The sequence below is a fragment of the Trichoderma camerunense genome (assembly GCF_050948025.1).
Source record: "Trichoderma camerunense strain CBS 138272 chromosome Unknown V8C40scaffold_14, whole genome shotgun sequence".
NCBI lineage: Eukaryota > Fungi > Ascomycota > Sordariomycetes > Hypocreales > Hypocreaceae > Trichoderma > Trichoderma camerunense.
In genome coordinates, this window is record NW_028145356.1 from 689,858 (window position 1) to 705,224 (window position 15,367).

Below are 15,367 nucleotides of genomic sequence, written 5' to 3' on the forward strand. Positions count from 1 at the left end.
TATGGGCAATGCTGTAAACCTTCTCCACAACCATTTCGGAATAAAGCAAACACAAATTCATCCCCGATATTAGACTTCATCTTATGACGCAAATAACAGCATCATCTTAGAAAATAGCAGAAGACATTGGTTGATAGATGTCAGCGGGAGCCGCTTTTATCTGAGTTGCTCACAGTCCTTTTGGAGATTGAACGAACGATCTCATAAATGCGGCAGAGATTCCGGAGCTTGCACCGACCCCACTGCGGATGGGCGGACATAAGCATATAGCAAGGTACTTACTTATACGGAGTATTTTACAATAGATTGATCGTCTGGAATCTGGTATGAAGATGCCATGAATTGTCAAAATGGAGTTCATATTTCATCACTTGGTTTATGAAACTGCATCAAAGTTCTGTCATATTTATATACCCCGGAAACATGCAGGGTACAGTATGTCTTGATGATGTCCCCGCACTTTGCTTGAAACAACCACAAGCATCAAGTACTCTTTTGTACATGCGGAGTATCTTATCCCGGAGGTGACTCTTTGTCGGCCTCCCGCAGGAAGTGATAAGTGAGGGGACGAGTGGCAAGCAAGATTATGTCTCGCGCAAATGACATTCCAGGTACGGATTACATACTCAGGCAGAGGGATCCAGACTGACCTACTTGTAGTACATGTGCATTTTCTCCTTGTTTTTCTCTTCTTAATTCGGCAAATGTCCCAATATTGAACTAGGCTTGGGTCCTAGACTGTTGCCGCCGAATTGACACGATATTAGGCATTCATTCATTCATTTATCCATTTCTTAGAGCTCTCTTTATAAGTCATGGATTACGAAATGGACCAGGAAAGCCTCGATCTGATCATCGAGCTTCAGTTGCAAGATGCCCAGAGCATGATCAAGGGCAAGTATCGCGAGGGCGAGGCCCCTGATTTCGAGTTCGCGCTCGAATGCTTTAACGCAGAGCTCCAGTCGTTTCATACCTTGCTTCATGACCAAGCATTGACTCGTAGTGTGGCCCGCGCGGTCGTCAGTGATGCCGACATCATCAGGGAACTTGTCAACCAAGAGGACCAGGCCAGACGCGACAGGGAGCTTGTACTGAATGGGTTCGGTTCGGACGACTTTAATCAGCGCGGGTTCCCCCTAGATGATTTCCCTCAAAATGGGGAGTCGTCGGGAACCATGTCTGATGAGATGACCAGCAAACTCATCGTCTTGTTCAATGGCGGCCATGAGCCATTCCCTGTTGGGGAGTCGTCGAGAAAGGGAGGACAGGAGCGAGCGGTGACAAGAGCCAGCAAACGGCGTCGCTGCCTTGTCTGCACCGACGAGTTCCCCTTCGTGGAGACCCTACGATGTCCATGCTCTCATGACTATTGCCGGGAGTGCCTATCAAACTACGTCAAAAAGGCAATTGACGACGAGTCCATTTTCCCTCCTCAGTGTTGCGGCAAGCCTATCCCCCTCACCGGCGTCAATCAGATTTTCCTATCGCCAGACATCCTTGGCAAGTATCGCGCCAAGGAGCTTGAGTACAATGCGGAAAAGAGAGAGTATTGTCACGTCCCGACTTGCTCGACGTTTATTCCCAAGCAGTTCATAAAAGACGAAGTCGGCACATGTGTCAAATGCGGGAGAAAGACGTGCGTCATCTGCAAAGGCGCGTCACATACAGGAGATTGTCCCAAAGATACGGCAACGGCCGAAGTGCTTCGCGTGGCGGGAGATCGTGGCTGGAAACGATGCTTTAAATGCCGTCGCGTCGTGGAACTTGCAGTCGGGTGCAATCATATATGTGAGATGATGTCTTTTTCTTTTCTTTTGCTAATCTTGATTTTGAACTAACTGCTGACACATTGTGATTGTAGACTGCCGCTGCAAGGCTGAATTCTGCTACACCTGCGGGAAGCCTTGGAAGACTTGTGGATGTGAGTTGTGGAGTGAAGATATGCTGGTTAGTCGAAACGGTGGGGTGAATCGAGCTGCCGCTGCACCTGCTCAGCGTGCGGCTCCAGGTTGGGGCCTTTGACGAAGTTTTGAGATGAAGCAAACGATGATTGCCTTGGTTGAGATTGGATATAGCCTATTTATATAGATACTTACCATCAGCAAGCGATCTGATATGAACAAAAGGTCGAGTTGGCCTTTATAAAGATGCTATAAACAGCAGTATACACCGTCGAGCAATTGAAATTCCATTGAGCAATTTCTTCGCTTTGATGATATAATAGACCATATATACTCACTCCGGCGCAGCTTCAATCAATCTTGTTGGATCATGGACCGATCTCGCATTCTGTTATCAGACTTAAGAGTAATTACCCCATACGGAGTAAACAAAATATTACCCACCCAATTCGTGGGGGATGCACCAAACAAAACATTGAATCCTTATATCCGTGCCTCCTAACCCTTTTTGTATAGCCGCTATCTCGACTTATCAAATCACGACATTGTCGATATCGGACGGGTCATCGGGGTCCCTCTCGACAAGCCATCGGTCGGTCAGCTTCGTTTTTTCCTCCTTTCCTTTTCCTTTCCTTCCCCTAGCTGTAATATTCTGTCTTGAGTTTTGTTATTTTCGTTCATATCCTCTTCAATTTGGTATACACTCCCTCGTCGAATCTCAATTCCGTTATCGGTTCCGGCCGCGGGGCCACCAAATTTTAGATGGCTGCCGCCGAGATTGAACAGCACCAAGGCGGTGCGCTGCAGACAGCAAAGGATCTCTTCTCCGGCGCTGTTGGCGGTATTGCCCAAGTCCTGATTGGTATGGCTTCTCCTTTACCTTTTATCCCATTATCCTCATCTTTCCCCTGTGGTTGAAAGGCGGTATCCAGTCGCAAATCTGGCGACGGTCCGAAGCGCTTTCTCGCGGCTCATTAGAAACCCACATTGCTGACCCTCTCCTCCCAGGCCAACCCTTCGATATCGTCAAAGTCCGTCTGCAGACGTCGAACCAGTACGCTGGCGCTCTCGAGGCCGCTACCTCCATCTACAAGAATGAAGGCGCCCTAGCCTTCTACAAGGGCACGCTGACGCCCCTCATCGGTATCGGCGCTTGTGTGTCCGTGCAGTTCGGCGCTTTCCACGCTGCTCGTCGGTGGCTTGAGGCTCGCAACACCGCCCAGGGCAGGGCCTCCGAGCTTGGCTACGGCCAGTACTTCTTGGCCGGAGCCTTTGCCGGTGTAGCCAATGCGCCTCTGTCCGGCCCCATCGAGCACATCCGTATCCGCCTGCAGAGCCAGCCGCACGGCGAGGGACGCCTGTACAACGGGCCCCTTGACTGCATCCGCAAGGTCAGCTCCCACAACGGCGCCCTGAGCGGCCTCTACAGGGGCGAGATCGTGACCGTCTGGCGAGAGTCCTTTGCCTACGGCGCCTGGTTCACTGCTTTCGAGTACCTCATGAACGCCGACGCCGCGCGCAACGGCATCGACCGCAAGCAGATCCCCACCTACAAGATCGCCCTGTACGGAGGTCTCGCCGGCGAGGTCCTCTGGCTGGCCAGTTACCCCTTCGACGTCATCAAGAGCAAGATGCAGACGGACGGCTTCGGTGCCCAGCAGAAGTACCCGACCATGCGCTCCTGCTTCTCTGCCACATGGCGCGCTGATGGTGTCAGGGGCTTCTGGAAGGGCATTGGACCTACGCTTCTCAGGGCCATGCCTGTGAGCGCAGGTACATTTGCCGTGGTTGAAATGACCATGCGTGCTATCAACTAAGGAGAGACAAATACAAGGGGGGATTTGAAGTCGAGAAGATGAGCGGACAAGGTTTTCTTTCTTTCTTTCTTTTGGATGGTGGAAGGGGGGCGTTATGGGTCAAGGAAAAGAGATATAAAAAAAAGTCATTGGTTTTTGATGAGCGTGAGCCGACAAAAAGTTCAAGGCGAAACATATCTGATAGAGACGGAATTTTTCGATAGCTTAACACATTAGACATCCCATATTGCGCTTGGTTGGCTGAAGAATTGGGCATTCAACATGGAATTGGTTAGTTAGATAATATCTTATTATATGAGATGCTACTTTTGATGCATCGAGATGCTGATGAACAGCGTCCATTTTCTTTCATTTCGGATCTATGCAAAATCGGACTTCTATCACATCACCACCCAACATTCTCATCATTCTCCACTCGCCTCTGGAGAATTTGTCTTGCATTTGGCGGTGTCAGCGCCACCAGCTCTAATTCTTCAAGGACCTTGCGTGCTTCATCATTGTTTGTAAACGCTCGGTCACTGGCCTGTTTAAGTGTCATGGCAGCACTCGAAACACCGTCGCCCTCCGCCGCCGCTGGCAAGTTGAGCAGCACAAGCCCCTCGCGAAGAGATTCCAGTGCCGCCGAGCCATTGGGAATGAAGCGATCCACAAGCGAAAAGATGGTTGCGCAATCATGCGCGAGCTGTGCTGCCCCAAAAGCGGTAAATGACTGGCGGGTGAGAATGCTGGACCACAACAAGTCCTGGAGCCTGTCAAGCGCATCTCGCCAGACACGGCGGAAGGAGGCGGCTGACAGAGCTTTGCTCAAGAATTCCATATTCCTCTTGAGGACGCTCAACGGCTCGTCTAGCTCCGGCGTGATTGAGAGGGCTGAAGAGTCATCTTTCATAATCCAATTAGCCAGGCCTATCACATTGTTTAGGGGACAGAGCTTACCTGGAGTTGCACTTTCGCCAACCGTGGTCCACTGAACGTTATGAGTGTAGGCACGCAGCGCTTTGGAGTGAGACTCGACCAAAGCGCCCACAAGTAGTTCTTCACCTGCCTTGCGACGGTTGGTGTATGCCGCAATAGTCTCATCAAAGATGGCTCCATTCTCATCGCCCCCATCAACTGCGGCAACAGTGCGCTCCTTGATATCATCGCTGTGTCCGACCATGCTGGCAATGGTTGAGCCTTGGGGCCTAATCTGTCTAGATTCGCGCTTATGCAGCTGATCCCATAGTATGACAAAGAACTATGAGTTTCATTAGCATTTCCTTCTTCTCTCAATAGAGGCGTGCAGCCTACCTCTTCGTCTCCCCATTCTGTCAATGTGTTCGCAATGTGGTCGGCACTACCAATCACTTTGCACAGCGTCTCCAAAGCTCCCGTCCCGTCTAAGGCAGCCAGTTGCTCTTTTGTTACACCATGGATGGTTCGACCCAATGTAGAGGTTAGAGATTGGTAAGCCTCGAGCGAGCTTCTAAGACGGTCATGATATCCATCGAGAATATCCAGTTGAATATCTGTCAGGAATCTGAGCTTTTGCTTGACTTTACGGAGACGCTCGTATTTCGTCGTGACTACTCGTAACAGATCGGTGATTTGCACGGCCGCATAGGTGGGCTTCATCTTGCCCGACAGTGAGTAGTCGTAGTCGATTTTGCGCCCATCTCGAGACTCCATAATCACCTCGAACCTCTCTAGCGCAAAGCTCCTCTCGGCCTGATACCACGCATCAAAGTAATTATCCAGGACGCTCTCAGATAGCCCTGCCCAACCGTTCTCAGGATCGCCACCGTCATAATTGAATCGTGATCGAATGGTCTCGTCAAGAGTCATGATTTGTGAGATGAAATTGCTCAAGAATCCAGGATTCGCGCTCGTCTCTGACACTACCGCATCGACTTTCTCCCGAATGACTGGTAGCATTGCCGTAATAAGAGCGCATGCAGGATCCGCGTATATCGTCTTGTTAGCCACAGGCGTCTCGTGGAATTTGGATGCCAGGAGATGGCCAAGATTATCGCGAAAGAAGTCCTCCCATTTTTCCAGAGTCGCCAGAACCCAGGGGAAGCAGTGAGTCCCAACAGATTGAGGGCTGCTGGTCGGTTTATCGCTAATAAAGTGGAAGCGAAACTCGGCGACGAACATTCTGGCCATGACTTCAAATGGTAAGAGGGTCACAACACCTGTGCTATGAATCACCTCCGGCATCTGGAGGTCGAGGAGCTTCTCGATACAGGCCACCCACTCCTCATCCATCTCAGACTGGGGGTCAACCTTGGGCCAGTGCTTCTTATTAAGCACAGTCTCCAGCTCAGCAGACATGATTTGCTTCATTTCATTCCAAAGATTCTCCGTCATCTTCTCGATATGGTCCACCAAGTGAAGTTCGTCATTCCCAGGCAAGGACCTGAGCCTAATGACAAGCTCTTTCAGCTGCGCATATGGTTCGAGAGCCTCCTTAGGGCTACCGGGAAGATGAGACCGAGCTTCTTTTCGCAACCTCTCAGCATCTTGGAGCAGCATGAAGTACTTCTCGGCCAGCTCGACGGTTTGAAGCTGTTTCATGGGCTTCTGCAATCGCGCGATAGCTTCGCTCGGTGCATCCGATGCAGCAGCTATCTGAACACGTCTGTCGATGCTTTCTTGCAACTCGTTGAACTCGAAAATGCGGGTTTGAAGCGCAGCATGGCGCTCGTCGGCTGTGCGCCGCGCCTCCTCAAGCTCTTTGACGGCATCGTCGAGCTGCGACTGGAGCTGGTTCCGCTGTAATTCGACATTTGTGAGCAGTTCGTCGAGATGTTCGAGATCAGCGGTGGATTGAAGCTTATCCTCGAGGTAGTCTTCGACTCGAGTATCGAGAGAGACGCCATTGGTAATTCCGGACATGGTCGTCATCTTTGCATGCAGCCATAGAAAGCTGCGTCGAAGCTGGAAGGTATGACGATGTACGTTGCGGATAGCTGGCCATGTTTATTGGTGGGTAGCCCTTTATCGATATGCGTCTACCGAAGAGTTTCCGAGATGGGATGCATCGAACTTGCACGACTCATTGGACTCGATTTCATCACTTGGATTGATATCGATAAAGGGTAAGCGGGTCTGGATATTATTCTATTCATTTTTTTTTCTTCTTCTTTCTGCAAAATTGAAAGCAATAGCGGTAGTAGTAGTATGATAAAATGATGTTCGACAAAATTGTCGTGGTAGTATTAATGGCAGGAAGCAGGCGGAACAGGTGCTCCGTACTAATAACGAGCTGCAGACAGCAACATGCAAACGCAGGGGTAAGCCGCCGAGCTGAGCAATTACATGACTGGAAAACAACACAGACATGCAAAGCTTACGGAGAACTGTTCTAAATGGCGCAAGGCATGTCTGCATTAATAGGGGGCATGCAGCTGCTCCAGGTCTTCTGTCGGATTTGGCTTCAATGTTTTGGCTGCATACGAGTACGAGCATACGCATAGATGTCTACCGCTTGCAATCAGCACTTCTAAGCAATGTTGGATTACTGCACTCTCACTGCCGAGGCATTTCTCAATTGTAAGAAATGTAGCTAAAAGTAAATCTCATGTTGACATGCGTGAAATAAACATTGCTATATATAGACGCCTTCTGCCAAAGGCTACAAATGTTGACGATTCCATTGTTGATCCATGACTTCCGAGCTCAAACTTGAACTCTTTCAGGCGGTCAGTAGGGCTGCGCCTCAGAGCACGTCCGTCTATCCATGTATGGTGCATGTACTCGTAAGAGCTACACCAGGATCTGGTACCGGAGCGGACGCGACACACGAGCTGCCAATTAATGCCTGACACGACCCTAAGCATTAGCTTCGGCCAGCTCGCCTTGGGTGCGAGAGCCAATGGATTGTCATGGCAACCCGCCAAGATACGAGGATTTCTCTGTCATGTAGCGCTGATGCCCAGTACCAACCTCGTGCTATACGCATGTACCCTATCTGTTCTGTAAAAAGAGCGCCCAAATCGGAGAGGAAAAGAGACAGACGAAGCAGCAGCGTGCAGGATCTAATAGCGGCCTGTAATTCACATGCTAAACAGCCCCAAACGTACAAACTACCGATGCTGCAGGTCCTCGAAAGCCATGCGTGTCTTACCCACCCGCGTGAGCCCTGAAGCCTCACCGACGATCGATCGCGTGCAAATCCAGATTGTTCGCCAAACTCCGTGTATCGCCACTGCGCTCCAGCTGCCTCTCTAGCGCACTGGCTCCCCTGCAAGGCACCCGCTGGGAAAAACACTCTCCCCCACTGTTTCCGGGTCCTGGAGGCGCTTCAGCAGCGCTTTGCGGCCCCTGTAATCCGTGCAGCCCAAATGGCCTCAGCGGCTTCTTCAGGACCTAAACCTGAACCTAGCGATTTCCAGCCACTGAAGCGCCCCCGCGGGCCCGGTGCCCCACTATTTGCCAACGTCACCCCGGTCGCCCGGTCAACGAAAGTCAATACCGTAAAAGGCGTGGCTGGGCCAACCAAAATGCGAGCTTGTCCCTGCCTCGACCGCAGGTTTGCGAAATGCGGATGGTTGGTCACTCACGAGCATTTTCCCCAGCCATCTGAATTACCCAAAAAAAGCTTGAAAGCGAATTCAATCAAAGTGACTTTTGGGAAGAGAGAAAGGCCCCTCCCCGTTTTCCCGGCTACGTGTTACGTGTTACGTCGTGCCCTTTCTTGTCGATTCCAATTCCTCTTTGGGAGCTGCTCTCTTCTTTGAGCTAAGTCTCGTCCTGCACGTCGTCCATGACAACTGATAGCACGCAGCAAGACATCCGCATTCTCGACATTGCAGGGTCCAAGCGCATTCTACGCTCGCTTTGAATTCTATATTCTTGACGATTATCGATAGACCAGGCTTGCTATCCACATTCCAGCCTGCGTTTGCGCCGTCTCGCTGCCACGCGACAATTCGAACATCTAGACGAGGGGTATCGCGACGGGCTTCAGCTGCAGAACGAAGAGCGTCTTGCGTGGGGCAAATAGCAGTATTGCGTGCGCGATTACAACGGCTTGCGCTCCTGGCGCTCTTGATCCATCGACTGTCGCCTCTTTGTTCTAGAGCATCGCGGCTGTCGATTGCTCTCTCCTGATATCATCTCGACGCTCAACAAGTCTCGATTCTAACGAGGGATAACTCCCCTCTGTAGAAATCGCAACAATGGCGAGCGGAACCCATACCACGTCGAGTTCGAGTTCCAGCACGAGGATCATCGCGCGCAAATTTCATGTGGGATGGCATCGTGAGTTACCTTGCGGCCACGCGGCTCTGGAATGCGGTAAAAGGTTAACATTGTGTCTCAACAGGATTCGTCCCATTTCTGGGTTACCACCACGTGCTGATGATTTTGATCGTCGTCGCAATCATCTTACTTTGTATGTCGCGTTGTTCTCATCTCAATTATTCGCGTGTCTTGCTGACCGCCTCATCTTAGCGCTGCTGCTTGCTGGCTGCTCGTCCTCGTCGCCTCTGATCCCCGGAATTTTCCTGCTATCCATCTACTACAAGGGTTACGAGGCTCACCCCGACACGGCGCAGGTCGACTACAGCTTTTACGGCGCCCTGAAGAGCTTTGCTGGAAACGCCCAGTTGCAGGCTCGAGTTGGTTACTTTGGCATCTGCGTCAACCCGGATGGCGGCTCGTGGCTGTGTAGTAACAATGCGACAGCCTTGGCCAAGGAAGTCTCAGTGGACCAGGACCCTCTCAACCTCATTTGGCTGGCGGCCCAATTCAAAGACATGATTGTGTTTCCCTACCTGATGTGAGTGGCATTGTCCCCAGGCAAATTGCGCGCGCATGTGCATCTTACTGACCGCCGCCTTTTAGCATCATTGCCATCATCTTCGCCTTCATCTGTCTGCTCCTTTTGGCTACCTTTCCCGGATGGCACGAGGAGGAGGACTCTGAAGGATCCGAGCGCGAAGTCAAGCCATTCCCCTCCCGCCCTGTTTCGCAAATCGCACTGGCCATCATCTTCATCTCTTCCATCTTTGTTCTCGTCTCGGTTCTCTGGCAGCATACTGCATCCGTCGCAGCATCCGTTATTGCCCAAGACTTTGGAAATGGTGTTGTCAAGAGTGGCGTGGGCAGCAGCGCCATGGTAATGGGCTGGTTCTCGTTTACACTGCTCATCATCGTCACCATTGGTTTGCTCGTAATGATATTGAGCATACGCGTCCTGAGTTCAATGGTGTGATAAAGCATGGGTGGGTTTAATGTGAGGGGAAAAAAACAACGCGGCTATGATGGGTGGATATGAGATATGAGACGGGAAGTCTATGTGTATATGTGATGGGCGATACCAGGGGCGTGTAAACGGGCGGCACAACTTTCGACTTTACGGGGTTGGTTGGTTTACAGGCATCAGCATCGGAGTTACGACGGCGTTCACGAAGAATACTTAATGTGTCCAAACGACGACAAAAAACCGAACCGAAAAAAAAGGAAAAAAATTATCTTGCTTTCAACTGAGACAAACGACATTACCAAAGCCCGGCTTTCACGAACGATCGATCTATTTGCCACTTCTCGATACGCCCGCCGTACGACGATGGGAAGCAACCGATAAAGGACGAAGACGGCATTTGTTGGATAGAAGAAGCCTGAGGAATCGGCAAGTCGAATGTCACACTGGGCGAATTATAGACGACGATAATGCATTGGGCATTCGACGACGTATTTGTCATGTGCTATTGTTTATGGATCAATGTTTTTTTTTATGCTTTTCATTGTCTTTTTTTTTGTCTTGGGAGGAAATACAATAGGGGATGGCTTGGAGAGAAGGACCGACGGGTATATATATCCTATTTATCGACCTTGATGTCTTTGTTTTTGGTTTTCTTTTTTTCCTTTTTTTTTCCGTGCAGAATGATTGACATTTAAAAAATGAGTGGTCTCTGTGTATTATATGAAACAGCAGATGCGGTGGCTATCGGAGAATGAATGGAGGTAGGATGCTGAGTTCTTCTCGATGCCACGAGATTGGGTGAGGACGCAAGATATGAGCAGGTTGTGTTAAAAGGGAATTTCTCGGGTTTGTTCTTTTTTTCTGTCTTGCAGGGAACAGTGTCTAAGCGCAACAGTTGGTTTTACAAAGACCAGATGCATATAGTTTGTTATAGAATTCTAGTATTTTCATATTTCCTAAGCAATACTCTTCCAACGCCCGTCGTGATTTGACTCCATATGCAACACGAATGCTTTGTTCATGATTTTGCAAAACAACAAGTAGGGAAAAACAGAAACAAACCCCAGAGGCAAGAACATAGACATGCTGAAATAAGAATAAAAAACATCCATTGCTTCCTGCAGTGGTTACCCATCCCATTCATTCATCGCCGTCTTCTTTATATACTGTGTCCAATCACGCTACCACCGGGCCTCTTGAAAGGATGAGCCTCGGTATTGAGCACCCACTCGTCCAAGCTGATGACATTGGGCTCCGAGAACAGCAAGTAGTAGTACTTGAGCGTCTCGGCGAGCCAGAAGCTCTCCATTTCGTCTTTAAGCCCGGGTTCTGGGCTGTTGACATCATCGACGGCACTGTTGGCTATTTCTGTGCGGGTGGCACTGATGGTGGCCTCGAACATCTTCCAGCCCTTCTCCATCCAGATGGGATCGCCCGTGATGCGATACATGTACCACACGGACTCAATGGCTTCGGGCCTAGTGATGAGAGGTTAGCAAAGAGTGTCATGATGCAACTTGGTATACAAAAAGGAGCCTCTCACCTGAGAATATATTGTCTCGAAGTGATGTGGACGACACCAGGGGCAAGACCATAGTCGGCAATATGTTTCTTTACAAACTCCTCGTGTGTCTCAGGTTTCTCGGGAAGGATGATTTGCTGCTCTTCCGGTTCCTGAGGAGGGAGACGGTGAGCTTCCAATACTGAGTCGATTGGGTCACCAGGCTCTCGTTGGATACCGACGCCGCTCTTTGCTGGCTTTTTCTGCTCGTCACCCTTGAGACCGATCTTGTCCTTGAGAGACTGCGGCAGCTCTGAACCAACATCTTCGTCTGCCCTCGACTTTGGCGGCGGAACTGCTGCCCTCTTGTGAATAGCCTTGGAGTTACCAGCAGAGTCGCCATGGTCTTGGGCAGTTTCCTTCAGGGCCTCGCCAGCAGCCTCTTTATCCTTGTCGCTAGTTTTTCTGGGGTCCTTGCTTCCCTGTTGCTTGTCGAACGCCGCCTTCTTCTCTTCCCACTCAGCCACCTGCTTGTCTCTCCAGTCCTTTGCAGGATCTAGCTTCTCCCACCAGAGGGTTTCGTTGAAAGCGCACTTCTCCAGTGACGGACAGGGCAAAATCTGGGAACCTTCCGGCATGATACCGGAGACGGTCGATTGATATGCCCAGACACAGCCGTCCGTCAACTTCTTGGCTATCTCAAGGTCCTTTTCGCGGCCAAAGATCTTGCCACCCAGGCCGTACATGCCACCGATAAAACACGTGAGGTGAGTTACCTCGAATGTGGCGGATAGGTCTTCAGAAGGGTTCCCACCTGTTGAGACCTTAGCGGGGAATAGAATATCCCAATCGCCGTCTGTCATGGGCCTGTAGAGGAGCCACTCGTTGATTGCTTCGACAGTGTCCTCGTACAGCTTCTGGTATTTGGACTCCAAACCGCCGAGAAGTAGATACTCCTTCGGGAAATACTCATAAGCTGAGTCTTGACCACCTCCCATGTGATATTGCTGAAACCCGTATCCACCTACTTCCAAACCTTGAGGAACACAGTCCCAGTTAGCTGTGAAGCCATCTGCTGCAAATGGTGGCTTTCCTCGTTTTGCTGTCCGTTGAGATGGCACTTGGGGCTTCTCCACAGATGTATTTTCACTAGGAATGGTGTCTCGGCGACGGAGAGAATCTAGCGGACGAGTTTCCGTTTTATCATCTTCGCGGGGCCCTTGCTTCGCATATTCAGGGTTTTCAGTGCCTATTTTGCCGACTAGAAATTCTGAAGATTTTGTCCCAGATGCATCCGGAATCTTCTGGTCGTCTCTTGGATCTTCCGCTCCAATCTTACCGACCACAAATCCCTTGTCTGAGGCATCCGTTTTCACAGCTTGTGTCTGATCGTCTCTTGGATCCTCTGCTCCGATCTTGCCGACAACGAATCCCTTGTCTGAGGCATCAGTTTTCATCGCTTGTGTCTGATCATCTCGTGGATCTTCCGCTCCGATCTTGCCGACAACAAATCCTTTCTCTGAAGTATCTGTCTTCACAGCTTGTGTCTGATCGTCTCTTGGATCTTCTGCCCCTATCTTGCCGACAACAAATCCCTTATCTGAGGCATCCGCTTTCGCAGCTGGTGTCTGATCGTCCCTTGGGTCCTCACTACCGATTTTCCCAACAACAAAGCTGTCAGATTTTCCTGCAGGCTTGATCGCAGCCTCATCCAAAGCCTTTGCCCTGGCCTCATCAGCAGCTTGCAATTTTGAAATTGCTTCATCAGCACTGAGCTTTCCAACTATAAACTCGCTGCCGTCTGCGCTTTGCTTCTGACTGGGGGGTTTCTCGACGTTCTGGGATTGGCTCTTCGGGACCTTTCCAGGAATGAAGTTATCTGGCTTCTTGGAGAGGTCTTCATCCATCTGCTTCTGCGCTGCCTCACTAAGTGAGCTGCGGATGGCAGTTGCGGTATGGTTGCACCCAGAGGCATCTAGATTCTCGGGAAATAGGCCCGGAATGGAGGTGCCTTGCTTCTGGAGCTCAACGAGGGCATCAGTAATGCGGTCCACAGCATCGTAGTATTTGTAGTTGCTGGTAAGCTGGGCTAGGCGCGTAAATTCCATGGAGAGCGTTCCAAGCTCCGCAATGCCGACAGAGCCTGCGCGGTGAGGCTGGGAGGCATATTCTGGCTGCCATTGGTAGTATAATATTGGCATTCGATTTGGCGTGTCGAATATACCCATGAGGATCTCAGCAAGCTCAACAGCCTTGTTGAGAAGGATGACATAGCCACCATCATGGCCACCGCTGACATCGAAGGCGCCGAGCAAACCGCCAAGATATCGAATGGTCGTTTCAAAAACAGGAATATTGTTGCGAGGAGTAGTGGTGAAGTCAATCTCCTCAACAGCCTTGGCCGCCTCGTCGAACTCTTCTTTGAGACCCGCAATCCAGAGGGTGTCCAGGGAATCAACCAAGGTAGCAGCCCAGCCGCAAAAGGGGTCACGATGCTTGGCAGAGACGGGCGAGAGCTCGTCGTGCATCCACGCGAACTTCTTGTAGCCCGACCACGCCCGCTCAATCTCTTTGGCAACACGCTCTTGTCTAGTGACTCGTCGGGATTTGGCTTCTGGTGACTCGACGCCAAACTCGTGCTGCACTCGAGGGACCTTTTGCGGCTTCCCAGTAGGGAGGCTTATGAGGGAATCCACAGGGAAGTGCTCGGGAACCGGCCTCCAATGGATTCGAGTGTCTACTGGCTTACCAGGGTTGTTCTTTGGCGGATTCTTCTGGTGAATATCCTCGATCACTTCATCTTCGTCGGTGGGGTTCAAGGTGCTGGTTGCAGTCTTTGAACCCGCATGGCCAGGCGCTTCGCCATTGGCGGCTGGCTTCGAGTCGTCCAGCTCCTTTAGCTTTGGAATTTTGACACCCAGCCCATCATCTTCATCATCGGGCGTGTTCTGCTTGTTCTGCTTGCTCTGACTAGGAGCATGCTCCGGCTCCGGTTTCGATTCGGGCTTGGGCTTGGCCTCGGCCTCGGGCTGAGGCTTAGGTTCTGATTCAGGTATGTTCTCGGGCTCGGGCGCAGGCTTCGGGGGTGTTTTCGGTGGGCTTTCTACTCCCGTGGCAGGCGAATTCGAGGTGGGAGGACGGTAAAGACCTGCATGCTGCGCAGGGTCTTCCCATGTGTTCTGCGAGACTCTGTAGAGGAGGAAGAGAATGACGACGGCACAGACCATAAACAGCCTGTACCTGCGTCGTGCCATTGTGACGGACGGTTTCAGGCAACGCAGACAGGAGCAGAAGCGAGGCAGATTGAGGGAGCAGGTCGAATCCCCCAGCCCTCACGTGAATTGGCCAGGAAAGCTCCAAGGCTGAGGTATCACGAGCACATGAGCAAGTTCCAGGCTAGGAAATGCCAAAGGAAAAAGAAAGATACGAAAAAGACGACGGCCAAAAAGGGTCACCAGCAAGGCAATCCGGCCAGATGAGCGCGAGAGGAGATTCGCAGCGTCCGGGAGCAGAGCTGCAGGGACTTTTTGCCCTTGAGGCGAGTTGGCAGCATCGCACCTCCGTACTAGTGGCGGGTTTGTCTTGGCATTGGCATCTCGACCAGAAGCTGAAGCAGGTACAACGGCAACGCGCCCCCAATCAGCAGCTCCGCATGTACTCCGTTTGCCTGTGCAGCCATTGAAGTAAGCAAGCACATGAAGCATAAAAAATCCGAGCCAATTCCGACTGCTACCTCGGTCCTTGGTACCTGTCAAGACTAAAACATTGCATGTATGTACAGACATGCGAAGTACGTGATCGCAAAGTATTGAGTACAGGTACCTACAGTATCTACGGGATTGATTGATTGAAGAGACACGGAGACGGGGTAATAGGACGGCGCAGTGGAGCGGCTGAAACGGCACTGGTGAAGCTCCAGCCATACGGACATAAAAGGTTACTGGTACACACATTCACC

General features: G+C 50.9%; 5 protein-coding genes across 5 annotated transcripts; 3 read left to right on the plus strand and 2 right to left on the minus strand.

Moving 5' to 3' along the window:
* Positions 1-512: 512 nt before the first annotated feature.
* Positions 513-2,222, plus strand: V8C40DRAFT_251192 (E3 ubiquitin-protein ligase). Its single transcript, XM_083217140.1, has 3 exons — positions 513-611; positions 661-1,788; positions 1,862-2,222. The coding sequence occupies exons 2-3, from the start codon at positions 816-818 to the stop codon at positions 2,020-2,022; spliced, it is 1,134 nt and encodes a 377-aa protein (XP_083070922.1). The 5' UTR covers positions 513-611; positions 661-815; the 3' UTR covers positions 2,023-2,222.
* Positions 2,223-2,454: 232 nt separating this feature from the next.
* V8C40DRAFT_60041 (organic acid transporter) lies at positions 2,455-3,879 on the plus strand. Its single transcript, XM_083223180.1, has 2 exons — positions 2,455-2,763; positions 2,910-3,879. The coding sequence occupies exons 1-2, from the start codon at positions 2,664-2,666 to the stop codon at positions 3,716-3,718; spliced, it is 909 nt and encodes a 302-aa protein (XP_083070923.1). The 5' UTR covers positions 2,455-2,663; the 3' UTR covers positions 3,719-3,879.
* Positions 3,880-3,987: 108 nt separating this feature from the next.
* V8C40DRAFT_251195 (TIP-1 family-domain-containing protein) lies at positions 3,988-6,905 on the minus strand. Its single transcript, XM_083217141.1, has 3 exons — positions 5,009-6,905; positions 4,655-4,955; positions 3,988-4,600 (listed from the first exon to the last, which is right to left on the minus strand). Exons 1-3 carry the CDS (start codon positions 6,602-6,604, stop codon positions 4,104-4,106), a joined length of 2,394 nt encoding a protein of 797 aa, XP_083070924.1. The 5' UTR covers positions 6,605-6,905; the 3' UTR covers positions 3,988-4,103.
* A 1,755-nt stretch (positions 6,906-8,660) lies between these two features.
* Positions 8,661-10,146, plus strand: V8C40DRAFT_60086 (uncharacterized protein). The gene is made up of 4 exons (XM_083223181.1): positions 8,661-8,962; positions 9,027-9,095; positions 9,155-9,482; positions 9,548-10,146. The coding sequence occupies exons 1-4, from the start codon at positions 8,881-8,883 to the stop codon at positions 9,915-9,917; spliced, it is 849 nt and encodes a 282-aa protein (XP_083070925.1). The 5' UTR covers positions 8,661-8,880; the 3' UTR covers positions 9,918-10,146.
* A 628-nt stretch (positions 10,147-10,774) lies between these two features.
* V8C40DRAFT_251202 (glycosyl hydrolase family 47-domain-containing protein) lies at positions 10,775-14,955 on the minus strand. Its single transcript, XM_083217142.1, has 2 exons — positions 11,452-14,955; positions 10,775-11,386 (listed from the first exon to the last, which is right to left on the minus strand). Exons 1-2 carry the CDS (start codon positions 14,661-14,663, stop codon positions 11,068-11,070), a joined length of 3,531 nt encoding a protein of 1,176 aa, XP_083070926.1. The 5' UTR covers positions 14,664-14,955; the 3' UTR covers positions 10,775-11,067.
* Between the last annotated feature and the right edge of the window lie 412 nt (positions 14,956-15,367).